General features: G+C 45.9%; 1 protein-coding gene across 2 annotated transcripts in view; it reads left to right on the forward strand.

Moving 5' to 3' along the window:
- SH3RF2 (SH3 domain containing ring finger 2) overlaps positions 1–27,265 on the forward strand; it is a 114,802-nt gene that overhangs the window by 78,573 nt on the left and 8,964 nt on the right. For both annotated transcript variants that reach the window (XM_081036349.1, XM_081036350.1), the window contains 5 exons: positions 3,661–3,752; positions 5,067–5,237; positions 9,301–9,533; positions 12,813–13,162; positions 15,351–15,659. In XM_081036349.1, the coding sequence (XP_080892475.1) occupies positions 3,661–3,752; positions 5,067–5,237; positions 9,301–9,533; positions 12,813–13,162; positions 15,351–15,626 (1,122 nt within the window). In that variant the 3' untranslated portion in view covers positions 15,627–15,659. The remainder of the gene's footprint in view (positions 1–3,660; positions 3,753–5,066; positions 5,238–9,300; positions 9,534–12,812; positions 13,163–15,350; positions 15,660–27,265) is intronic.

Raw genomic sequence — 27,265 nt, forward strand, 5'->3', positions numbered from 1 at the left:
TCATACGTTACCAGCTTTTTCGAACCATAGTTAACATACAATAAAGTTCAACAATTTTAAATATACAGTTCAATGACATCTGGCAAATGGATAAAGGCATGTAATGACTACCAACATCAAGATGTAGGACATTTCTATCAGCCCAAAAAGTTTTCTTGTGCCCCTTTGCAAAATCGCCTTTCCCCACCCCTGGCTCTTGGCAATCATTACTCTGTGTTCTGTCAATATAGTTTGGGCTGTTTTTAGGAATGTCACATAAATGGCATCATAGATTATATAGTCTTGTGTGTCCTTTATTTAGGATGATAAGATTCATCCATGTTGTTGTGTGTATTGCTAACAAAAATGTCACTGTTGTTGTACTACAATTTGTTTATTCATTCAGCAATTGATTGGCACTTGGGTAGTTTCCAGTTTGGGGCTAAAATGAATAAAGCTGCTATGAACATTCATGTACAAGTCCTTGTATGGACATTTTTCTTAAATACTTATGAGTAGCTTGCTGAGTAGTGTGGTAAGTGTATATTTCACTTTATTTTTTAAATAGCCAGCTTGTTTTCCACTGTGGTGGCACCATTTTACATTCCCACCGGTAATATATAACACTTCTAGTTTCTCCACATTCTCACCAACACTCAGTATGGTCAGTCCTTTTAATTTTAGTCTTTCTCATAGGTGGGAACTGGTATCTCATGGTAGTTTTAATTTGCATTTTCTTTTTATAATTGTCCAGAGGCCACACAGCTGTGGAGGTAGAGAATCCTTTTACGCACTTATTGGCCACTCAGTATATCTTCTCTTGTGTTATCTTTTGCCCATTTCTTTTTGGGTTGTTTATCTTCTTCTGAATGGGTTGCAGGAGTTTTTTGCTCTTTTCTTAACCTCTTTTCTTCTTCCTCACTTCTCTATCCCTCTGGATCTCTCTCTTTCTCTCCTTGCACCTCTGTCCCAGCTTCTGACTCTCTGCCCCACTCTCACTTGTTCACTAGCTTGTCCTCTCCCCCTCATCCTCCTTTACCGCCTTCTTCTTCCTTCTCTACCTGTGTTCTCCCTTCCCCTCCAGGACACCACAAAACCTGAGAATCTGGCCTCCTTTCCCATTCCGTATCAGAAAGAACTCGATCATCAGCCCACTGTTTTAGTCCTGGCCAGGTTCTGGGTTCCAAATAGGGGGAAATAACCCCCTCCCCAGATGAAGCCCTCGAGAAGGAGAAAGGCAGAGCCTGGTATAACGGAGGGGTGGCTTTGCATTCTACTATCTTCCTCCTGCCTACAGATTAGTGGTGTTTATGGATAGAAGGGCTTTTTACTCAAACATAACATTGGAAAGTCATGGGTGTTAACTGAAGTTCATCCTGCTTAATCAGTGTCCAACAGTCTCCACAAACATAAGATTAGTTGTTTGCATAACAAGGCTCTCCCTTGGCACAGCGCCCACGCCTGGCAGGGATCTAGTTTGCCCAGTCACAGGAAGGAGACGCCTAGCCCAAAAGCCAGCTCCTGTTTGAGGGAACCGGTGTGACAATATTTCATTGCAAGGCTCAGAACACTTAACGCAGTGTTATAGCGCCTCAGATGTGTGACCATGGAATGCTCTTTTAAAAAAAAAGCGTCATTGAGATATAATTCACATACCATACAAATCACCCATTTAAGGTAAACAAGTCAGTGGTTTTTAATATATTCACAGATATATGCAACCATTACTACCACAGTTTCATATTTCATCACCTCAAAGAGAAACCCTGTACTCTTTAACTATCACCCCCATATCTACCTATGTCCCCAGCCCCTGGAAACCACAAATCTGCTTTCTATTTTTATAGATTTCCCTATTCTGGACATTTCATATAAATGGAACTATGTAATGTGGTCTTTCTGCATCTAGCTTCTTTCACTTAGCACAATGTTTTTAAGGTTTATCCATGTTCCAGCATGTATCAGAAGTTCATTTCTACGGCTGCATAATACTCTGTTCTATGAAGGTACCACCTTTTGTTTATCCACTCATCAGTCAATGGATATTTGGGTTATCGCCACCTTTTGTTATTATAAATAATGCTGCTGTAAACACTCATGTACAGATTTTTGTGTGGACTTATGTTTTCATTTCGCTTGGGTATGTACTAGGAGTGGACTTACTGGGTAATTTGGCAATTCTATGTTTGACCATTTGAGGAACTGCCAGACTTTTCCAAAGGGACCATACCATTTTACATTCCCACCAGCACCGTATGAGGGTTTCAATTTCTCTACATTCTCACCAACACTTGTTATTATCTGACTGGAATGGTTTTCTGATCCTATAACCAGATTCTCATAATGTCACACATACATACCCAGACACAACTACCACAAAACCATAGTCATGCATATTTGCACACACCTCTAGAGTTCACATACATGCACACAGAATTCCAGATAGATATTTACAGTCATATATACAACCATGTATACACATATAATCACACACAGCACATGTGCATATCATAGACCCACATGCATGACTATACAATAGACCAATGCCATCACACATCTACATACAATTGTCACGGGTTCTGGCACAGAGAGCCAGAGACACATGCACTCAGTAATGCATTCACACCTGCCCAAACACACAGACACACAAACAATAATTGTACCCACAAAAGCATAGTCCTAAAAAGGCACACATATATAGTTACCATGACTTATGGGTAGGTAACTGAAGATAGATTGAATATGCATTTACTCTGGTTAGCACAGAGATATTTAGTGTACTGGGTAGGAAAACCTCTTTTTTCACTCGTTCTTTAAGCTACAATAGCATATTGAGCATATAAAAAAGACAAGGATGAGCAAGACATAACCCCTGCCTTCATGAAACTTAAAGACTCTAGTGAGGGGATGGTCAGCAAATAAACAAGGGAAACAATCAGTCTGATAGATGTCAATAAGGAAATAAGCAAGGTAGTATGTTAGATAATAGGCCCGGTGCCAGGCTAGTAGACAGTTTCCAGGAGGTTTTAGCATTATTGTTCCCTCTTTCATCCTGGAAAATTGAAAAGGATTCAGATTCACCTTCCATAAATCACTGAATAAGCTGGTGTGTGTGTGGGAGGGTGGGAATGATCAAGACCCAGACCGCCTGGCTTTACATTTTGTCTCATATTAGTTGGGTGACCTTTCTTTCCCTCAGTTTCTCATCCAGAAATGGGGATAGTAATAGTACCTTTAATAAGGATTACATTAGCTTGTAAAGCCCTTAAAAATGCCTGACAAGTGTTAAGTTCTCAATCACTATTAGCCACTGCATCATATTCCAAGAGGAGGTTTGCCCAGAGGGAGGTGAGTGTCCCGGGAGATGGGTGGAGGGGCCGGGGGCACAGGTCAAGGAGTCGGGAAGTGCCCTGCCGACTGTAAACCCGAAGGGTCTTCATCCTCTGCCGTATCAGAGCAGTCTTTTGGAATGTGGCCTTGGCATGCCACCCTATCAAGACATAAACCAACCTGTCCCCGCCCTGCGTTGCCCACAGCCACTAACCACAGAGACGACACACGATGGGTGGCACTGGGCATGGCTCTGTTTTCAGCGGCATCAGGCCTTTTGGAGCAGCTCTGCTGTGGGCCTAGCTTGTGGCGTTCACCGGTTCTGCTTGGCTGTCTTTTGTGTCTGTATAGGTCAGCGTTTATCATCCCACACCTGCCTCCCCAGGACATTCCACGGCCATCCTCAGTCTGGCCGGCTCCCAGCAACATCACTCAGCCAATATGTGAGTAAAACCCTCAGCCCCCCAACCCCGGCCCCCTGGTCCTGGCACAGAGGGGTCACTGTTGCCGTCCCTCTGCCATCGAGCATCACCCCTCCCAAACCATCCCCTCCAGAGAGACAACAGCTTCCCTTCCTTTACAACCACCAACGGAAATACTGATGAAAAACACAAATTAGCAAACCACATGATCCTAGCTCATTATTTTACAAAAGTAGAAAGAGCCTGGAAGATTAGACATGAAAACATTGCTGGGAGATTGGGTAGTGAGCAATTTCTATTGTCTTCCTTTAGATTCAAACTGTTGGGTTATAAATAGATGTTGCTTTAGTAATCAGTGAAAAATAAATGTAGCGTTTTAGAGGAGGGAGAAAACCTGCAAAGGAGAACATTCCCGACCAACCCCTTTGCTGAAAGCTTTCGATGTCTCACAGTCCTTAGAATCTAGAAGGACGTCCTGACGGCTCACCCAAGGGTCATGGACTGGTCACCCCTGTGTCTGGCATGCCAAAGTGGGTTCTGTTTTTTTAATGCCTTTAGCCAGCCAGGCATTGACCCTTCCACAGCCTCACTATTCACTAGTGTCCTCATGCCTGACTGACAGGTGGATTTCATATTCCTGACCCCTCGGCAGACTTCAGAGTAGAAAGCACTGCTCCAAACTGAACACACTTTTGCCCCATGAAGCCCGTCTCCCTCCGTCCCACTATGCAGCCAGCATTCCGCTGTGTGCCAGAGAACTAAAATTGCACCTGCCTCCCTCCTCCCAGTGTCCTCCTGCCGGCCTATGTTAAGCCAGCTCTTCAGGCCATTCCTGGGAGTCAAACAGGTCTCTCCTCTCCGGAGAGGGTGTGGATCAGAGAGGCTTCCAGCTGGCCTCCTATTCCCCTGAACCTTGCTGGCTGCAACCGTGTTCTTGGGTAATACTCTAAGCTGTGGGAGAATTCACCCAGGGTAGAGCATCACGTCCGGGGTTGAGACCTGGCTCTGCCACTGAGTCCTGGTCACCAGCTCCTTTCTCTATTGTAGGCCAGTTTCTTTACTGTCCAAATGCTGATGGGGCCTAAATTAGTGATTTTCAGCTGTGTGAGAGTCTATGTAGGAGGGGGAGATGGAGAGGGCAGAAGTCTGGGCCCCTCCACTAGTATTTCAACCAGGTTCTTCCTCTTTGCCACACATACTGAGGTTTGGGTTTTCAGAGGCTGTTATTGCTAACCACTGGGCCGAGGCTGCCGTCTCCCTTCCCCCTCCGTTGCTTCCCTGCCCTCCCCTAGGTGTGCACACCGTCTCCCTTCACCAGCCCCTGTGTCTCTCCAGGTTCGTGGCCCTGCACACCTACTCCGCGCATGGACCCGATGAGCTGGACCTACAAAAGGGAGAAAGCATCAGGGTCCTGGGAAAGTACCAGGACGGCTGGCTCAGGGGCATCTCCTTGGTCACGGGGCGAGTCGGCATCTTCCCCAACAACTACGTCATCCCCGTGTTCAGGTGCGTCTGCTCGAACCCCAGGCAAGGGGTGTCCGGGCTTCTAGGCCGGGGAGCAGCTGTGGGTTGAACTGCTGAAGGATTCCATGCTCTTTCAGAGTGTGGGTCAAAAAAGAGCTTTTGCCCTAGTACTCTCCTAACATTTTAATTTAAAAACTATATATATATAACAAAAAATAGTTATCTTTTGTATGGCTCTTCACAGTTTACAAGCACTTTCACATTTTTTAACGTATTGGCTATGTCCAAGAATCCTGTAAGGTTGATATTTACAGATGAGAAAACGGATGTACAGAGTTAGGCAACCTGCCGAAAAACTAGATTTCAGGTTTTGTGCACAAACCCCAAAAATCCCACTTCACATCCTCCACCTCGACGCTCCATCTAGTGGCAGAAAGGGGAAATGTGACGGTCCCACGACCTCCCAGAGCAGGTCAGGGATGGCCCAGGATGCTGGGCCATTCATTAGCGGTGTTTCCATGAACTTAGACCACTGCCTGGCCATCCACGCCCCAGGTCAAATGCTAGTTAGCCCGTGGGTCTTCTTTCCCACCTTCCATTCGGTGGCATACCTATGAATTTCACTGGACCACAGTTGTGGCTAGCCACCTCAGACCACAATCACAATGCACACAAACCCCAAAACTATCCACAAATTCCTCTTACCGTCACCCCCACCAGCCCAGGCAAAGCCTGTCACAGGCAGTGAGGCCATCACCACACATCAAAAGCTGTCTTTATGACATACCAGAGGAAAGTGATAATGCCATTGTACGCTATGGGGTGGGGGAGGTCACTCCTGAAGTCATAGGACCAGTTTGGGGGACCTTCATGTAGGTGGGCACTGAGTCTGGAGGAGACCAGCAAGGATGATGAGGAGACAGAAAACCACATCAAAGGAGGAACTGATAAACTAAGGTTGTACAAGCTGTAGAAAGAAGGGTCACAGGGACCATAATAGACTATGTAGACCAGGAAGTAGATTTGTTCCATGAGGGGGCAGTGAACCAGTGGATACAATTTAGAAGGGTTTGGTTCAATAAAAGGCTGCATTTTCTAACCCATAGATATTCCCATCAGGCTAGCTGGTGAGGTGGTGGACCCCCTTTCTAGCAAGAATACAGGCAAAGTCTGGGTTCCCATAGATCCAGGCCTACATAAAAAGATTTCTTCACATGGCAGAAAGTTGGCGTAGAAGATCATCGTTATTCCCTTCAATGCAATGCAATGCAATGCAAGGTTCTCGGGATTTGTTAGAAAGTTGCAAAATATCCAAAGGAAAACTAAGGGTATCTATAACTGATCCATTAATTCATTTATTTCACAAATACTTATTGAGCACTGACACATGTCAGGCACCTTTCTAGATACTGGAGAAATACCAGTGAACAAAATACACAAAATTCCTGCCCACAGGAGCTTACCTTCTAGTAGAATACACAAAAACCAAGATATATAAGTAATATATATGATATGTTAATGATAAGAGCCAAGAAGAAAACCAAATCGGGAAAGGGGGATAAAATTCTTGTGGGGGTGATTAAAGTTGTAATAGTTTGGTCAGGGATGGCCTTTCTGAGCAGTGAAGAGGAATTAAGGAATTGAGGAGTGAGCCATGTGAACCTCTGAAGAATGTGTATTCCAGGTCAAAGCAACAGCACGTTCTGGAACAAAGGCCCTGGGGTCGGAGAGTCCCTGACATGAGGCCAACAGGACTGGATTAAAGCAACTAAGGGGGACGTTCATAGCAGATGAGGTCAGAATGGTCACAGGAAGTCAGATCATCTAGAATTTCCTAGGTCATAATGAGGAATTTGGCTTTAACCCTATTGCAGGGTTTTGAGCAGAAGATCTAACTTATGTTTGAATCAGAATCCCTCTAGTTGCTGATTTCGAATAAACTGTAGAGAGGAGAAAGTAGAAGAAAGATGAGTTTAGAGGATATTGTAATAATCCAGAGGAGAGATTTTCAGCTGTGTGGGAGTCTATGGAGGTGAATCAAACCAGGGTGTTAGCCTGGTTCATAGAGGCTGACCAATGAGAGTCTGGCTATGTTCTGAAGGGAGAGACAACAGGATTTTATGACAGATCAAATATTGGGTGTGAAAGAATAGAGGATTCAAGGTGAGTCCAAGTTTTGCCCTGAGTCACTGGAAGATGGAGTTGCCTTTTACTCAGATGGAGGTGAAAACCAAAAGAACGGGTTCTTTGGGAGGGGCAATGGGGGGGCTGCAAAAGCTTAGTTTGCAGCAGATTAAGTCTCAGGTGCCTATTAGTAATCCTAGTAAAGATGTTGGTAAGCGGTTAGGTATACAAATGTAGCATTTAATAAAGAGGTCCAGGCTTAAGATGGCATTTAAGTCCCTAACAATAGATGAAATCATCGTGGTAGGATCAGGTGTTTTGGAGAGAATGACAGTAAGCCAGGAGCTCAAATCTTCCAGGAATGAGAGACCTGGGGGAAATGATGACTGCAGCCAGTTGGTAGAGTCTAATAACATGTGCCAAAGCTGGGAAGTATGGAGGAGGCTGGGAGAATGACCTAGAAGTCAAAATGAAGAGCAAGGGGGATGCCTACCCTAATTGTCCAGGGCCATGCTAGGGCATTTGCTTATGCGTCAGACCTTCGCCCAAAGTCTTGGTTATGCTATGAAAGAATCATTAGATTAAGAGTGACCAGATAGTTTGTCATCCAGACTAGAACACTTCTGAACTAAGGGAGGGACACTCTTACAAGCAAGTGTAAGTGGAGACTCTCCTGGCTGCGTATGCATCTTGGGAAGGATTGACCACGTTACATGATGCCTTATCCATCTCTGTACAACACTGGCTGGCTCGTTATTAAACCGCGTATCACTTTTCTAAGCAAAAAGAAAAGGAGAGAAAAGGAGAAAAAAGGTGAAATTCCCTCAAGAGAAACCTGGAGGGCAGCTCTGTGCCGACACTATGGTCAAGTTGGTTATTCCCAGGTAATTAGCCAAGGTTATTTAATCAGCAGAGTGACAAGGTGATTCGTGGACTGCTCAGTTGGGGCTGTGATGTTGAGATAGGATTGGTAAAAGGGCAGGAAAGGCATGTAGAATGACGGCCATTCCCTTTGGGATTCAGGGGCTTGCAGGCTGGGAACGATGGAGAAGAGGTTGCTGTTTTACAAAACTTGAGTGCTATTCTTAAAAATCAGACCCCAAGGCTGAAGAATCAGGGTCTCATGGAGGCCGCTGTAGGGCCTACGTGCTGCGCTAGTTCATGTCTTCCAAGCAGGGTGCCAGGTTTCCCCTGCTACCAAATGATGAATGCTGTAGCCTGAAGGCAGTGTGGTTCAGTGGCAAGAGCACAGGTGCCGTGGCTTAATGGTAGAGCAGAGGGCCAGCCTGGACCTGGGTTCAAATCTCAAGTCTAGCAGTTACTTGGGCAAGTAACTGTAAATCTGCATTTATTTAATCTACGAAATAGTGGCACTAATAGGACTCTACCTCAAAAGGATATTGTGGAGAACCCATGAGATAAAGTGGGCAAAGTATGTGGCCAGTGCCCGGCATACAGCAAGTGCCCAGTCTGGTGTTGGTCAAAACGACTGCGGCCATTCAGCACACATTTATTAACAGACAATATAGCAGAACACACAAAACGAGTCGTACCAAACAAATCTCTGCCCAAAGAGTTTAGAATCTAGTGGGAAAATCCCCGAATGAACAAACCACCACTTTAAAGCGAGACAAACAGCTGAAAGACCTTGGGCTCTGAACTCAAGGGCTGAAGGGACAGAGGGTGAGCAGTGGTCGGAGCTGGAGTGAAAGATGACGTAAGTCAAGTCATCTGGTCCACCAGGGCCTGAGGAGAGCCTCTGCCTGTGCTCAGCACACCACAGTGGTCGGGTGTAGGGGTGTGGCCTGCTTAGCTAAGCCCGCGATGTCAGCGAAAAGCGTGTTTATGGGTAGGAAGAGGGGGAGGCATGGTCACATTTAGTGTACAGGTCGGAGCTGGTCGTTGTGGTTGTTTTTTAAATAGGACACTTACCTGACTACTTTCTTTATTCCTTCTCTTCTGAAACAATTTCCACAACCAGAAAGACATCTAGTCTTGCCGATTCCCGGAGCCCAGGTCTCTACGCTGCATGGACATTGTCCACCTCCTCTGTGTCCTCCCAAGGCAGCATTTCAGAAGGTGACCCCCGACAGAGCCGTGCCTTCAAGTCCGTCTTTGTGCCCACGGCCATTGTCAACCCCGTGAGGACCACGGCCAGCCTGGGGACTTTCAGACAGAGCTCCCTTCGGAAAGGACGGAGCAGCATGAGAAAGAGTAAGTGGTGGCAGAGAGGTATGTGCTTGGAGCTAAGTGATGGGGGGACCTGACCCTGGAGGGATGGAGTGCCTTCTGCAGAAATAGGGATCTTGGCTTTAAAACAAGGCTCTGTGTAGAGTGCTTTACGATCCACAAAGACTGAGTTGTTTTACTCCAGGAAGCCAGACCAACTCAAGGTCACTGCCCTCTGGTCACTTCATACATGCATGTTGATGGGGATGGTGGCAGCCCTGAGCGCCAACATGTGATTAGAACACAGCCAAGGTGGGTGCTGGCTCTTATTAAGATGGAGCAACCAAAGCACTTGCTGGATTAGTGCTTCTCAAACTATGCTCCAGGGAACCCTTCAGGGTGCCAAAAGGGAAACATGGGAGGATGGGGGTGAGGAGGGTAAGAAGGTTAAGTAGTCATTGCTATGACCCTCTGAATTCCACTTTGTTATTTAGCTAATACATGCACAAAGTCTAAACAAAATTACGCTGTACGAAAGCGAGTCTCCTTCATATTATTAACCCCTAGCACCAAGTTCTCTTCCATGTACGTATGTGTATATACCTTGTAATCATACTCACTGCACTGTTCTGTACCTTGCTTTGTTTTTATCTGTATAACCTTTACCTGCACACATGGCCATCATATATGACTTTCCCCTTAAAAGCCATGCTTTTATCTCCTGACACATTGAACTTCTACATAAGACCTCATTTTCAGGGGTTTTCATCTTAAAAGTGTTTGAAACCCATTGTTTCACAACACATCGAGGTTTTATATTTGTGTACCTCTTCAGAAGAAGACAACGAGCCAAGCAAAGTGAATTTAAGTTATTCTATGTCGTCTGATTTAAACTGGGCTCTGCTACCTTAAAAAAAAAATCATTAAATGTGAAAATGCAATATGACTCATCAGAGCAAAAGAATAACACGTGAGACAATATGCCACACAGGAAAATGTCCCAAGAAAATTAAATATCTCTCTCCGTGCTTTCATCTGATCACTTGCCTTACCTCAGTCACACTCTCCTTGCCTCTCAATTCTGCCCAATCATCGTCCCTCCTTCACCCTCCACGACCTTCCTCCATCTTTCCCCCCACCCAGCCCACCCCCACATACACACACAAAATAATTCATCCTATCACAACAGCCTTGGGCAAGTCACTGACCTCTTCAGTCTTCAGCTTTCTCACTTGTAAAATGGAAATAAAAATAGTACCAACTTCCTCAGGGCTATGGTATGGATTTAATAAAAGAATCCATGTAGGACTGATGACACAGCACCTGGCACATCATAAGCTGTTGAGAAAATTAGCTATTATTTCGTCAGTATTATTTTGCCAGTATTATTAGTATTAATAGTATTCTTTTGTCAGTATTATCGTTGCTGCTACGACTAAGCAGATCATATTGGCAACATCCAGCGTGTGAACTCACTTGGGCTCAGTCTAGACCACTTGTGAATGCCGGGAAGTACACCCCAGGGGCAATTGCTCAGGCATCCTTTCATACACTCCCTCCCTACTTTGTGTAGATCATGATTATCTTGGAGCTTTGACTGCTTGCATTGTATGCACATGTAATAGGAAAGCATTTAGCTCTCTTAGAAATTAGGAACCAACAAAATACATAAATAACTCATAAAACCAATTTTGTACATGTTTCCCGGAGACTGAGGCATGTCTGCCCAGTGCTGCTTCGACTTTCCCACATCCCGGAGGCTGTCTCTCTCTCACCTTTTCCCAAGGTGAGGCTGGTCAAACTATCAATCTCTGCAAAGCGAAAAGAAGTGACAGCAGAATTGACTGTATGTACCTCACAGGGCTGACAGTGGCAAAATAAATGTCTACATCGAAAGGTCAGACCTGTGTAAATGGTGACTGGCTTGCTTGCAGTCACCGACTGTGCAGTGAGCGTTCTGCTTTCCATGTTCACATCCAGCTTGACAAGAGTCGCAATGCAGAACATGGCCTTGGCTCGGATCCTCTGCGCTGGACACAAATGACTGATTCACACACATGTCCATAGAGCATCACAAACGACTGACATTTCTGACTAGACATCACCTACGGCTCTCTAAATGCTGGGAGATCTTTATGGAGAAATGGCCGCGTGCTTCCCCCACCACCCCGCAGGGTGCAGTGAACTCCTGATTATTCCCTGGGTCACCTACAGGACCTAGGATGACTCCAGAGAATTTGAGGGAAAAGGATGGCTTCCTTTTACTGAGTGGGGACCACTCCAATTAAGAAAAAAAAAAAAAGAATGAGTTCAGGGAAGAGGCAAAACCAAGCTCCTGTACTTTGCAAATCCATAGGAGGGTTTGCTATCCTTTATCCTCAAATAATGTCTAACAAACATGGGCCATTTATTAGGGTCCAGGCACGGTCCTAATATTTTGTACAAATTGTAAAATGTAGTCCTCACACCAGCCCTATGTGGTGCTGTTATTAGCTCCATTTAGCAAATGAGGGGACTGAGGTGCAAGGAGGTGATGGGACACACTTGTCCCCAGCTCCCTGGAAGGAGATCTGATTCCAGAGCCTGTGTCATGGGACTTTGCAAGCCTCCTCCACACACAGCCCTAACTCTAGAATAACTTTTCCAAATGTCCTTCCATCTGGTGTCACATTTGCCTAGCACACACACACTTAATATCCCACTCACTCTTCCTCCCTGCAGCCCCCAACCAAAAGGGCCCCACCACTACATACCTACAGCTTCTGCTATCATTTTCTTCAAGTAGCTGGTCAGAGTCCTCTCTTCTCATCTAATTCCCTCTCTCCCTCCCTCTCATCCCTCTCTGTTGACTCTCAATTCCTGTTCTCTCTTTCTGTCTCCTTTTTGTTCCTCTTTGGTCTGCATTCCTCTATTTCTTTCTCATTGTGAAGCCATCTCTAGGTATGTGTTCTTCACTTTCCATCTTAAAGATCTAGAGGGAGAGAGTAGGAGAGTGTGTCTCTCTGTGTGTGTGTGTGTGTGTGTGTGTGTGTGTGTGTGTGTGTGTAAGAGAGGGAGAGAGAGAGAGAAGCAAATGAAAGTAATATACCTTCTGACACCACCCCCGCAACATTCAGCTAGCCACTTATTTGCTGCCAGCATCAGCAAACAGCACTAAAAAAAGAATAAGGTCACCTTTGCAAGACCCTGAGAGAATGTGAGCACAGTCATATTGGGAAAGCACTTAACTATTCTGGGATATCAGGACATGTTGCTCACCCAGCCCCACCCCAACCTGCTGTTGGCTGCCCCCGTTGCTGATATCTTTGTCATATAATTCCCCAGATGGATCCCTGCAGAGACCTGTCCAGTCAGGGATCCCCACCCTTGTGGTGGACTCCCTCAAACGCAGCCCCACCATGGTTGTACGGCCTCAGCAGTTCCAATTCCAACAGCCGCAGGGGATCCCCTCGACAGTGGTGGCAGAGATGGGATCCAAGCCCATTCCCACCGGGGAGCCCGCCCTCACCTGCCTCAGCAGGGGCAGCGACAGCAGGATCCACTCGGCAGCCAGTTCCATCATCATGGAAGGCAAGGAAATCCCCATCAAGAGTGAGCCTCTACCCAAACCGCCGGCATCTGCCCCACCATCGATCCTGGTGAAGCCAGAAAACTCGAGAAATGGCAGCGAAAAGGTAGGAGTGAGGTGACCTTAGAGAGACATAACTCTTTAGACCCCTAACATGGCCCAGTGTCCCAGCTCCTGAGATTTTAGTTTTAGTAGACAAGGAATCAAAATTACAGCCTCAAAAGAATCCTCACACCCTCACCAGAGGTGTTACTGAGTCTCCTTTCCTGCTTTCTGAATATTTCATACATATTTCTTTTGAGGCCCGGAAGTGGTTTGGAAAAAACATTGCTTTGGCATCAGACAAATCTTAATTTGAATTCCAGCTCTGCTGCTTACTAGCTCGTGACTTTGAAGACTTTTTTTATGCCTAATCTTTAAAATGGGGTGAGAATAGTAACAGCCTCATAGGCCTGGATTGGAGACTAAATGAGATAAGATATGTGTACATAGGGCTTGATCCATAATTGTTCATAATATAGAAGAGGCAACTGAGACACGGAGAATTCAAGTGACTTATGAAGGTCACACTGAGTTATGACGACTCCAGCAACTAACTGCTATTGTGACCTCTGTGGCGGAAGTCAGATCTGTTAACTTCTATGCCAGGGCTTTTCCCGCTAGAAGACATGAGAGTTTTTGTAAAAGACTTATGTTCTCAATAATATCCTTGAAGCAGGAGGGATGGTGGGATGGAGGAGGTGACATTAAGAAATTAGGAGATGCTCACATCTTTTAGTTTATTAAACATCACATCACCCTCACCACCATCACCACCACCACCACCACCCATTCAACGGAAAGATGATATGGTTTCCTTCTCTTTGTTAAGCACTTACTGAATGCTAATGACCTGGCAAGCACTGTGCTGAGTACTTCACATATTATCTCTCATTTAATCCAGACAACAACCCCCTGAAGTAGGTATTATTACCCTCATTTTAAAATGAGGAAATGGAGGCTTAAGGAGTTAAAGTACATTACCCAAAGGCACACAGTTGACACACATTAATATCTAGAGTAGAACGAGATCTATTACAAAAACTCATGCTCTTAAAGCTAAGCATTAAGCTTGTAGAGAAAGGCATTTAGGAAAAAAAGTGTTGACTGAGATAAATGTTGGGATTTTTTTTCTGAATTATATTCTCAAATAATTCAAAATTTTCCAGGCCCCTGTTGCCTGTTACCCCAAGCCCTCAAACTGTAAGCATTTAATCAGTGCCCAGCCCCCTGCTCGATATGGTGAAGGTCAAAAGTAGGAAGAAACTGGGATTCTCAGTGGGGGACACTAAGGTCAAATTTGATAGAAAAAAAGAAGAAATCATTCCTCAGCAGTACCACAGAACACTGTATTAAGCCCTAAGATAGGGCTTGACCAAAACAAATACCTATCAGTACCAGGCAGATATTAATATATAACAGGCTGGAGAGGTGAAAGGAACGAGGGGGCTTGTGCAAACAGGAGACAGTTCCTTCCATATAAATGGGGAACTGCTAATCAGTCCCAATCGGTTTTTGCCAATATGGGGCATAGGCCCAGGTTGCCAGATCTTTGATTTTTTTTTGAGATATGTGAAATACTGATTTTCAAATGCAATCTCCCAATTTTTATGTATTGGCAACTTAAACTCTCAAACATTTGACAGACTAAATTCAGCCAGCACGTGTCCAGTTTGCAAACTCGGCTCTGAGGACTTACAAAGCCCTTATAGAATTCTCTGATGGAGTCAGCAGGGGAGGCCTTAAGGGAGTGATACGCCTTGAGATAGGCCTTAAGGTTAGGTAGAGAGGTGAGAGGGAAGGTAAACTTCTTATACTTTCTAGAATAGATCATAGCCTGTTGCCTCAGGCCCTTTTCTCAGGTAGATAGTTGCCTACCCTTTTTCTTCTAGATAATTCCTAATCATTCTTCGGTTCTCAATTTAAATAGCTCTGCCTCTAGGAAGCCTAGCCCCATTCCAGCTTCAGTTCAATACTCCTCTGCATTCCCTTAGCATTTTATCTTCCCCCATCATGAGGCTTGCTATAGTTGTCTTTTTGTCAGGGCAGTTTTGTTCACTCTTGGATTCACAGCACTTGACAGAGTGCATGCTGCATTGTAGACACTCATAGTAGACACAGGTATTTCCTGAATGAACGTGGGAAGGAGACCTTCAAGCAAGGACAAGTATAGAGAAATAGCATGGACCAAGTGCCAGGGGAAAATGGCATGTCTCCCACCTCACCAGTGTCTCTTTGCTTTCTTTCTCTTGCAGCAAGTCAAAACCGTGAGATTTCAGAATTACAGTCCTCCTCCCACAAAACACACCACCTTCCAAACCACCTCCGGAAAACCTGAACAGCCAGCCACCCCTAAAGGATCCCAGCCTGAAGCAACCCCCTTGGGCCCAGAGATGACCATCCTATTCGCCCACCGAAGCGGCTGCCATTCCGGACAACAGACAGAACTCCGGAGGAAGTCAACTTTTGGCAAGAGCATGACCCCAGTGTCCACTGCCTCAGCCACACAGACCGTGTTTCCCAGCAAATGAATCTACAGGTGGCTTTTCCTAGACCCCAAAGAGGTGAATTGCATTTAAATACAGTCTGCCTCCACTGAGGGTGTGCTGCCATTCTTTGGGTACTCGAGGCTGGGTCCTTGTTCTGCCCATTTTACCTCCAGGAAAGGAAAGGTGGGAGCAGGGATTCCTGCACTGGGTGGGAGGATAGATTGGGTGGCTTCCAAAATAATGATCCGATGCAGCAAGGCCCACTACTCAGACCAAGGAGTGGGGGAACTATCCTGCCCACCCTGTTCCCCAGCCTGGAGTGTGGGGCCTCTTGTCCCCTGTGTTCTGTGCAGAATTTCTATGGCACACTAAAATGGGCTTCATCCAGGGGTGTCACAATGGTGGTAATGTTGGCATTGCTTCTTTGACCTCATCACCATGTTCTCAACAAGCATTAGAACAGCTGCTGTCATCTTCTGGGACCTGTACACTGGCTGCTGGTAGCCGCCATATCTTTTTCCCTCCATATAGTCATGATACTGGCAGCAGAGGGAGAATTTCTGGGAAAGGTGTGAGATGGATACTTTGAACATGCCAAAATCCTCTAAAACCAAAGGGAGTCAGCTTCTCAAGTTTGCTCCAAACAAGGAGGTCAGAGAGAAAGCTGACCTAGTAGCAAAAGATTATCATGCTTTAAGCTTTTCAACCCATTTTCCTACCATGTTAATCCTACATAATAGATAGGAGGAAGCACGTAGCTATGGATAGGATGCTGTATGGTATTATGGACAATTCATCCTGGTTCTGCAGTCTGACTTTCCTAAGAGAACACAGAATGCTTAAAAATAACGTTGTAAGAGATTTGGGTTTAGATATATATTCTATGTGCATTGTAACATTCTTTACTTTCTCTGATGTCTTCTCCTTTGGGGCAGGCTAGCTATTGCACAGGATAAGGCAGCAATATCAGTGAGAAAAGGCCAGCCCACAGCTGGGGTGAGGGCACTTCCTAGAGGAAAGCCACTCTCAAAGGGACTGGACAAAGAAGGCTGGAGAGGAAAAGGGGGGAAAGGAGAAGAGGGAGGGTGAAGGAAACGTGCAAGACAGACAGAGCACTGAGGGCGAAAAAGAAAGAGGAATGAGGGGAGGAGAATATCGGAGAAGAAGACCAAAGAGGTTTGGAGAGTGGCCTTGACATTCCTGACAGGTGGGGAAAGAAGCACAGAGTCTGCAAAACTAGGTGACCCCACGAAGATGGGGCTGACGCCAGCAGGACCAGCCAGGAAAAGCCTTGTAAACAAGGGTGAGAGGGCATCCCAGAGAGCCAAGGCAATGCTGTAAGACAACCCATTAATTCTCATTAAACTTAACTGTTGTGATTTAACATTTATTACATGTCATCAATGTAGGCACTTTAATGCATAAATGCCATTTGCTAAGGCTGGGTGCCATTTAAAAAAGGCACATCTAATTAGACCTTCTTCCTTCTTGAAGAATTCCCAGTTCTTTAAGATCCCCGGATTAAAAACATGTATCTTTTAGATACCCACTCACACACTTGGCAAAGTGGATTGTCCACAGACTTTTCCAGACCTTAATAAGACAAAACCAAACCATAATCCTGCCAAGGAATACTGTATGTATGTCAGACCTTTGCAGCTATTAGAGCTAACTTGGTAACACATTATACTGTTTCTGTGAGATATTGACCCGTGTCTACTCCACAAAATCAACACGCCCAACTCCATGCCTCATTGAACTGAATAATCCACATAGAGAAATGGAGGAAAGTCACAAGGACAGGGAGTCATGGTATAATCTGTCAAAATATGAGTACCTACGGCTCATCTTTACGCAATACAGCACCCGTGATAAGTTCAGCAGTGAGTTTGGCAATCTGCTCTGCACCCAGAGTAGCAGGTAAATGACATGACCAGTCAACTCAGTAGCAATGGATCCAGTTAATTTTTAACTGCTGGCGATGACCAGCAGGTCATTTGAGTGTAGACACACAGTCCATGCCTTTCAAATGAAACAGAATATTCTCCCCATTGTCCACCATCTCTATAGGGTTCCCTCTCCGAGAACTGTAAACAACTCCAAAGGCTGGCTGCCCCCACTCCATCCAACCTCTTCACCCATTCCCAGCATCCAACCAAATCCCACCCCCGTGGAGCCTTGTGGGGAAAGTTGAACTCACTAGCACCTCCAACCATGTATTCCACCACCATGTTTCAGGTATTTCCTAGGTGCCAGGATGATAGATACATCTTCTGTAATTTCCACCAGAACCTTACAAGGCAGGTGCAATTGTCCTCATTATAGAGTCGAGGAAACCGAGGCTTCAAGAATAACCACAGATAGCAGAACGAGGTTGATAGCTGCCCATACCCCCAAGTTCAAGCTATCTCACTTCAAATCCCAACTTGGGGGGGGGGGTTGTGCTGTGTGGACCAAGAGACTATCGTTCACTTCTGGACACCGCCTGCAGACGGTGGGGAGATGGCATAGTGCAGTGATTCCAAATGCAGGCTCTGAGGCACACAGGCTGGAGGCAAGTCTCATTTACCACTTGTTAACGTGTTTCCCCGAAAATAATACTGGGTCTTATATTAAGTTTTGCCTCTAAAGACGCAGTAGGGCTGATGTTCAGGGGATGTCCTCCTGAAAAATCATGCTAGGGCTTATTTTCCGGTGTCTTATTTTCGGGGAAACACGGTAGTGACATTGGGCAAGTTACTTAACCTCTCTGCGCCTTGTTTTCTTAAATAGGACAGATAGTAGTACCAGCCTCGTTACGCTACTGTGAGGATTAACTTTGATAATATTATAAGGGGATTTAAATCGTGCTGGCACATAGTGAACACTTGACAAATGTCAAGCTTGAATGTTTTTAAAGAATTAGGCCTTGAAATTCCAAATGAGAAAGTCTAAACTATGGGCCTGTCCGGAGCTGTGATGCTAAAAGGAGACCAAGGTAGTGTAGTTGTGGAGGTCAGAGCACAGCCTAAGCTGAGTCCTGAAGGACAAGTGTGAGTCAGACAAAGGGGTGGGAGAAAGGGTGTCCCGAGCAGGGGAAGAAGCATTGGCAGTTGGGTGTAAATGGAGCAATCCAGCCGAGTTCTCTTATACTTGGAAAAATCCACTGCTTTGTGGAACATTCCAGGGATCTCAGGTAGAACCCTAGTCCCTCACGTCCGAAGCCAAATATTTCATCTTGTGAAAGCTCCATCTCCTCAGCTAAGGAAGACTCAGAGTCCCTGGAAAGGGTGGCCCTGTGCCTGCGATCAGCTCTAGGCACCTCAGCTAGGAAAGCTGTGCTGGGGGCGTGCAGGGGGAACATCTGAGAGATGAGAGGCACGGCCAGCTATGGACAGACTCTGAGGGCCACGCTTGAGGAATTGGTCCCCACAAGCAGTATCAAGACCCTCACTTAGGGCTTGTCTCCTTCCCTCCGCATGTGGGACCAGCTACACCTCCGCTACCCTTCACCGTCCCACAGACAGGGCTTTTGGAGCCAGAAGAGTTTAAAACCATGCCCTACCTGTGACTCAGTGACATGCAGGACACGGTATGTGTCTTGCTGATTTCCACCTTCTCTTGACCATTCAGAAGAGCTGTCCACACCAGGCCTGCAGTCCTGAGCGGCAACCACCCAGGGGCCCCTGGGTCAGGGTCAAAGCAACTTGAGTTAAATGGATGTGCGCTCTTCAATTTGCCACGGCTCCACCAGACTGCTCTGCTCAGTCACATGAGCTGCTCCTTTATTGGGCATGTTTCCCTACAGACCGTGTGCTGAACTTCATGTCTCAGAGTCATAATCCTCTTGAAAATAAGAGCTGGACCCTTAGACATCAGCTGTTCAGGGGTACTCAGGTCTCACAAGCGTAGTGGGCCTCACCTGGGCCCTAAAGCGTGCCGTTTGGTAATCTTGAAATGGGAACTGAACATCTGTGTTTTCAACAAGCTCCCCAAGTGATTCTGATACACATAAAGTGTGAGAATTGAATCTGCCTTTCTCCTGTTTTATAGCAGAGCTGACGACATTCGGCAGGAGTACTGAATGCCATACTGGCTGTTAATATATTGAAATAGGCCTGTCCTGATAGGTATATAATGGATGTTCTGAGCTCCCCAAGGCTTCTCCCTACTCCTGCACCCTGGCCCTTCCTCCAGGCCCTCCCCATCACTCTACCATCCAACAGCCAAGGGGCTAAGACCAGGTGCAGCTGAGACTTCCTGCAACAAATCCCTTCTTCATTCTGATTGGCTACCGCCTATGCCATGCTGATTGTTAAATATCTTGACTATTACCCTATTGGACAGAATAAGGCCCAGAGAGGTCACTCAGAAGCTGAGAGCACTGCTGTCAAGCCCAGCAATCTTCCTAACCCTCACCCTGGCCACTCTCTAGCCCTTGACCATCACCTTCACCAGGCCCTTGGCTTAGGAAAGGAACTGCCTTGGAGGGTGGGCAGTTCCCTGCTCATCAGTCTGCCTTTTTCAGCTAATACTTTCACAGGCCTAAGCAATGTCCTTCAGCTTCCTAGCTCCTCTGGCATCAGTTTGGCAGGTATAGGAGTCATTTGTTTCAATAAGATGAACAGGCATCCATCCTCATCCTCTCACCCTGCTCTGTCCACATAGGCCAGCCCCAGCCCCAGCCCCACAGCCTCCGGCCTCCCTTCCCGGAGAGCAGCTGTGGTGACAGAATAGCAAAAGTCCTACTAAGTCTCATCAGCTGGGAACAAGTGCTTAGCAAGCTGGGCTATCCTGGGGCCGGCAGCTGCTGCCACTGATGCTTCTCTTGTTTAGGTCTTGAGAGTAAAGACCCCAGTTCTCCCTTTGGCTAGGAGAAGGGAGTGTTAGCACTTCTAGCGACCTCTCATGTGACCATGAAAGATAGCCTCTTGGGGAATGTGTTCACCAGGCAGGACCAAACCAGAGGAGTTAATTCCAAAGATCTTTGCGGCAGGTTCACACGTTGGTGTCATTGAGAATAAATCTTGCAAGGACGTTTTGCTTGAAATAGAGCAAGGTTAAATCATCAAGCCATCTGTTTGCCGGGCCATAGCGTTGTGTCTGAAAGCAGAGCAGAAACAAAATGTTCCCAGGAAGCCTTTCTGCCTACTGACCTACACATTACCATAGGATGGGTGTCAAAGATGACAGCGGTGAGGGGTGGAGAGAAGCATTGCAGATTCCCCCATTTATCCATCCACTCAGTCCACAACAGTTATCCTTCACCCACACTGGGCCAGTCTCTGTGAGAGGCAATGGGGACAGGATGGTTAGTAGGATAGGTGAAATACGTATGGCCCTGCTGACAGGGTGTTGCTTCTGACTAAATATTTCTGGATTTGGGTCTCCCTTTCTGTTTTTCTCTCTTTTTAAATTAAATATCATATAATATATATATATATATTATATATATTATATATATATTATATATATATAATATGAATATGTATATATCATAAAACAACCATATACCTACCACCTAGCTTTTCAAAACATAATAATGATCCATACCATTGAAGCCTGCTGTTGTGCTTCTCTGTCTCATCCTTTCTTTCCCTGCCCCCTCTCCTTCCCAGCCACTATCCTGAACTCCATGCTTATCGTTCCCTTGTACATTTCCCACACATGTACCATATGGGGTCTTCAGTGCAGCTCACAGAGGTGGGCAGAGTACAGTAAACACTAGTCAAAGCAAATATTGCAACCTGAGGCCTTAGATACCCGCCTGAATATCAGAACCCCCCTCTGGCTTCCGTCACTGGGATTCATTGCTGGGAGTTGAGATTTTGATGCACCAGCATGTCTGGTTTTGAGAAGTTCTAGTTTAGAGGGACTTTTTACAAGAGTTTTTCCAAATATAGCTATTTGGGGAGATCTTGCTCCTGAATAGGGAAAATATGGGTGTGGCTGTGTGCGAATTGTTTGAGTACAGGGCTTTCCAGCCAGCTGTTCTCTGGGCCTGGCCTGGTACCTCTGGATAGCTGACTGCAGAAACCAGCAGCAGCAACTCAGAATCTGAAACTAAAACACATCTTGCTGCTGCTACTGCTGCTGCTGACAAATTCTCATAAGCACCTTATGAAGTATGCAAGGAAAAGCTATTTTTGTCCCCAGACTAAAGATCAAAAGACTGACACTCGGAATGTTTCAGTGCATTGCTTAAAGTCACATAATTAGTTTGAGATGGGAGGGAGACTACAAAAGAAAAAGAAAAAGGAAAAAAAGAAAAAAGAACCTCTGACCCTTCATCCAGCGATAATTGCTACCATTTACTGAGCATCTACTATGTGCCAAGAGTTTTGCACGCATTATGCCATCACGTCCTACCCACGCCTACGAGGGGAGGTACTGCTATTATCCCATTGTAGAGATTAGACTTAAGGCTCACAGGTGAAATGACCCGTCCAAAGCAACAAGGACGAGAACCCACAACTCTAAGCCCAAACCTTAATCTTAACTCTTACCCACACTTAATCTTAACCACATCCCTCTTCCTCAATGGCAACTCTAAACACATAACATGGTTGAAGTTGGAGAGGATGGACAAATGGGCATGTACTGCTGAGATCAGGGGCATGAGGATGGAGATGGGAGTGGGGGGATGATTTAACTCAGAGGGCCAAGCCCTCCCAGAGAAAAACTACAAGTGTCTTGTCATCCAAGAAGCAGGGGTGAATGAAGGCAACAGAGCGTTCTATACAGAGAAATGCAAAAAGCAAGTCTACCACTGCTGCAAGGGTGGCCAGACATAGCCAAGCCAATTGAAAAAGAGCCGAAGCTTACAAAGTTGTTCTGGATCATTGACGTCAAAACACAGTGATCATCTTACATTCCCTAGATCTCTCCCTCTTCATGAGTTTATTTCTGGTTTTGCCTGTCCTCACTCTAAATGATACAGAGCAGAAGGGGGATATGATTTCCAAAATGACCCCCACTTTCATCTTCTCTGTGGGAACAAGAGGGCTCAAGAGCTGACATTTCCCAGCATTCCATGCTGGTATTTATCCAAAGTTCAAAGGCAATTGCTTTGGGAGGTAAATGCATACCCACAGATGCAAGCTAATTATGCAAATAGGGTCACTGCCGGATGGACAAGATCTGCAGCCTGGTAAGAACTGAAAGAATGCCAGCCAAGACCCAGGGAAAATGGCAAAAGGCATTTGCAAAGGCCATTTTGGGTATCCTCAGTTACTGCTGTTAGAGTAAGTGCTAGCATGACCGACTGGCTTGATGAAGGCCATTTGCACTGTCAGAGTTTGACTGCTGTAGAGTTTGATGTGTCCTGGAGGCCAGAGCCATCCTGATGTCCTTCCCATGAAAACAAGAACTCCCTGGACCATCCAAGAGGATGGTGAGAGCTATTTTCATTCAGGAGACCCTCACAAATAAGCAAAAGCAACCTTGAATCAAAATGTAAGGAGGCAGTGAAAATGCCTGGAGGACCAGAGAAATTGAAATAAATATCACCTTCAAAGGGCTGTACCCAGATTCCTACCCCACCTCTACTTCCTTGGGGAAATGTTTTACATCTCTGTCAAGTAGAGAGCTGGAGAGCTGCATTGCATGAAGAGGACATGTCAGTCACAGCTCGAGAGCGATAGCACCAGTTTCCATGACAGGGGACAGAGCAATGAGAAGGGACAATACTGTTTGGAAGAGAAGGCTAATTTTAGATACCAAAACCACATTTCCAGAAATTCCATTTACACATTCTGTTTACGAGCTGAATTCTTTTTTAAGCTTAAGTTGTTTTTAGATGTTGGCAAATTTGAGAGCTTAGGTTTCCATCATGGAGCCCTCCAACAAAGGACTAGATTTTAAAGTATCAGTCAACAAGGATTGGGGGGGTCGTGCCCCAGTTGGATTCCCCATCTACTAGAACTTTACAAGATATGGAGAAGCGATATAATATCATAGCTAGCGTGGTGCATTTTAGAACCAAATCATCTGGGTTTTATGTCCCAGTTTTGTCACTTACTAGTTATATTCCCTTTGGCAAGTGACTAAAGAAATTTGGGAAAGTTACAACACCCCTATCCCTGTTTTCTCATCTGCAAACTGGGGATCAGAATGTCCACCTTACAGGGTTCTCAGCAGGATTAAATGAGATCACGTATGTACAGCTCTCCTCGCGGTAGTGGGTACATGATAAATGGTAACTATTACCAATAAATGGATGTGGACGTACAATTCAGAAACAGACAGTGCAGTAAAGACCTAGGCTCTGTAGTACAGGTGGAAATGAGAGAGGGGAGCAATGAGGGAGCGTTTCCATTGTCAGGAGAGCTTCCTGGAGGGGAAACAGGTTCTGGCAGCTGGTATCATGGGGGTTATGTAGAGAGGAAAGCACCTGAGCTCTGGCATCACACGCCCCTGAGTTCAAATCCTGGCCTCACCACCTCTTGGACCCCATTAACTAGCATCTCTGAGAATTTCTTTCCTTCAGTGAAGAGTGGAAACAATAATCGGCACTTCTTAGGGGTGTTGGGAAGATTAAGGGAGACAGACAGGCCCGATGCCGTGTACAGAAGGGACCCTAGACGTGGTAGCTGTTGGAGGAGTTTGCAGGCATGACTACGGCTTGAAAGCAGGTGAGCAAGAGAAATCCTAAGTGTAAGAACAGAGTCTTATTAGCTGCCATTCATTAGATGTGTACTGAGTGCCGGTGTGGAGCTAACCATGTAGAGGGGCAGTTACAGGGTGGTTATAAGAGCATATTGAGGCGGGTGATTGGATTCAAATCCAGGCTCGCCTTTCCACCCTGTGTCACCATGGGCAAGTCATTTAACCTCCCCAACCTTTAGTTCCCTTGCTTCTAAAATGCAGGTGCTAATTGTGCTTTCCTTGAGTGCTTTTGTGGGGATTAAATGGGATAATGTGCATAAAGTTATTAGCACAGTGCCCAGCACATAGAAAATGCTCTGTAATGTTAGTTATCATTATTATTTACATGCATTTTCTCCTTTAATCTTCACAACCCATGAGTTAAGTGTTATTGTCCCCTATTGATAGATCAAACAGCTGAGGCTCAGAGGATCAATCACTTGTCTCAGGTCACAGTGGGGCCAGCTCTGAAATCTCAGCTCCTTTGCTCTCTTCACCTTTCAGATAAGCTGGCAAATGGTACTGGGTTTGAGGCACTGTGACGATTATTTTTAAATGCATCTTATGCCATAACCCTCATCGTCTTTTATTTTCTGGTTGACCTTACCGCCTCACCTCCTCGTCTGGTGAAGATTTAAGGCTCAGGGTTGACTGTGACCCTGCACGCTGCCTGTGAGCACATTGGTGCTGCCCCCCTGGGGACCTGCAGCTTCACAAGGTTGACGGGGTTTATGAAATGTCCATTCTGATTTGCAAATAGATCTGACACAGACAGGCTTCCAGCTGGCTGGTGATTTCAATAACAACCCCTCCTCCTTGGTGCCAATTAGCAGAAATTCAGTGTCCCTGGCACACTTTGTAATTCAGAAAATGCATGTGCTGATGAGTCAAACCCCTGCTGGACATGTCATTATGACCAAGGGGCTCCGGGCCAATGTCCTAGCTCTCACTCCATCGCCATTTAAAGTCACAGAATGTTTGCTTCCTGGGTAGAAATCAATGTCACCTCATTCATTTTCATTACACACATATTGATTGAGCATCTACTGTGTGCCAGGTTTTGGAGTTCAGCAGTGAGCAACGCACTAAGGTCCCTGCCTTCGTGAAAGGGAGTGAATGGTAAACAATTAAACATGCAGAATTATTTCTACGTGATGACAGATGTTATGAAGGAAACAGAGTGATAAGAAGAGAATGGCCGAGGGGTGTGGGCTGTATTAGGTAGGGTGGTCAGGAAAGGTTTCTTCCAAGGAGGTAACCTTTGCACTGAGATATGAAGACTAAGAAGGAACCAGACATACAGTGTTGCAAGATGGACGGAACAAGCTCAACATGGCAAGGAAATTCATTCATCAAACATTTTTCATACAATAAGTATGTGTTGAATGAATAAGGGGAGAATAGATGAATCCTTCATAGGAAGGATGAACTTATAGGAGATGCCCCAAGCAGAGAGGCAAGTTACTTCCCTTTTCTCAGCCCCATTCCCCATCTCTAAAACAAGGGACGTGGCTCAGGCACTAGCTGTCCAGGGCTGTAGGCTCACCTTCCAAAGGGACTGGCCCTCACGGCTCTTGGAAACAACAACTACACAGCCAGCGAAAAGCAATCTGTCATTTTTTAAGCAGTCAGAATGGTTGTTTGGAATTGTATAGACAAAGACATGAAATATCATACCCTTTGTTATCCAGTTTAATAATCTACCTGTAGAGTTTCCCATTCTTCGAGATAATCAAGAAGTAGGATCACAATACATAGCCTTCAAGAGGTCTCTTAGTTTCTAATAATACTTTTGAGCCAACAGTTAAAGACTCTGCTGTGTGCCACACATTGTTCTATGTGCTTTACTTATGTTGACTGATTTAAAAAGCTCCCCGTAACCATAGAAAGTAAATACTGTTACTATCCCCATTTCAAGATAAGGAAACTAAGACCTAGAGAGAATAAATAATTTCCACAGGATTGCACAGCCAGGAATTGGAGGTTGGGAATAAACCCAGGCAATGTGTCTGCGTTGCTAACCACTTGCCACCTTGTTTAAGATGGGATACAAAGCTTTCCTGCAGACATCACGGTTTTCTGCTTCAAGTAGACTTGTCTTCCGAGCGCTCAGTAAACAAAGAATTATTACCCACCTAATCCTAAAACCGCTGGCCCATAAACAGCATTGATAAGGACGGCTGCCCAGCCCTGCACGAGGCCAGCCACAGGTAAATTCACACCACCTACCACTGATGGGATTTCTGTGTGCCTATGAAAATGTCAGTCGATCTTAGAGTTGGAGTTCTTTCTACATCATTTAGCACAACCTGGAAGGTCTGATTAATGTGGCGGCCAACTTTCCCTCAGCGGTTACTTCCTTATTACTTCCCAGCCCGTGCCCGCTGCCAGTAATGGTACATCACAATAAATGGAGTTAAAAGGACAAGCGCACCACCACTACTCCCTGGGGGTCCAGTGCAGTCATCTCAAATCACCTTGCCTTCGATCTCGGAGGGACATGCTCCCAGCCCCTGACACCAGGCTGATCTGCAGATCGAAGCGGACGTCTCTGGGCCCCTTGTGCCATCAACAGGCTGACCCATCTCCACAGGCACATACCCAGCATTAGTGCTGGCACCAACTTAGGCACAAAGAAAGGAAGGAAAGGAGAGGGGAGGGGAGAGGAGGGGAGGGGAAAGGAGGGGAAAAGAGAGGAGAGAGGAGAGGAGAGGAGAGGAGAGGAGAGGAGAGGAGAGGAGAGGAGAGGAGAGGAGAGGAGAGGAGAGGAGAGGAGAGGAGAGGAGAGGAGAGGAGCTGTGTCTATCACAGCTGCCTTCCCTTTTAAGGGCTAAAAGTCTCAAATAGCAGGGTGAAACTCCTGCACACGTCTGAGGGTGTACAGTGCAGACAGCCTAGCTCCAAATCCTGTGTACCTTACTGCCGTGGGGGGATGCAGGAGGCATCCTGGTAATCCCAGACTTGGTGTGCATGCCTGCTTCTCCCGCTGAATATAAAGCAGCCACCTGGCGCCTTGCTTGCTGTTGGCCTGGGTGGAGCGCGTCAGCAAATGAGGA

The sequence above is a fragment of the Rhinolophus hipposideros genome (genome assembly GCF_964194185.1).
Source record: "Rhinolophus hipposideros genome assembly, chromosome: 23".
Taxonomy (NCBI): Eukaryota; Metazoa; Chordata; class Mammalia; order Chiroptera; family Rhinolophidae; genus Rhinolophus; species Rhinolophus hipposideros.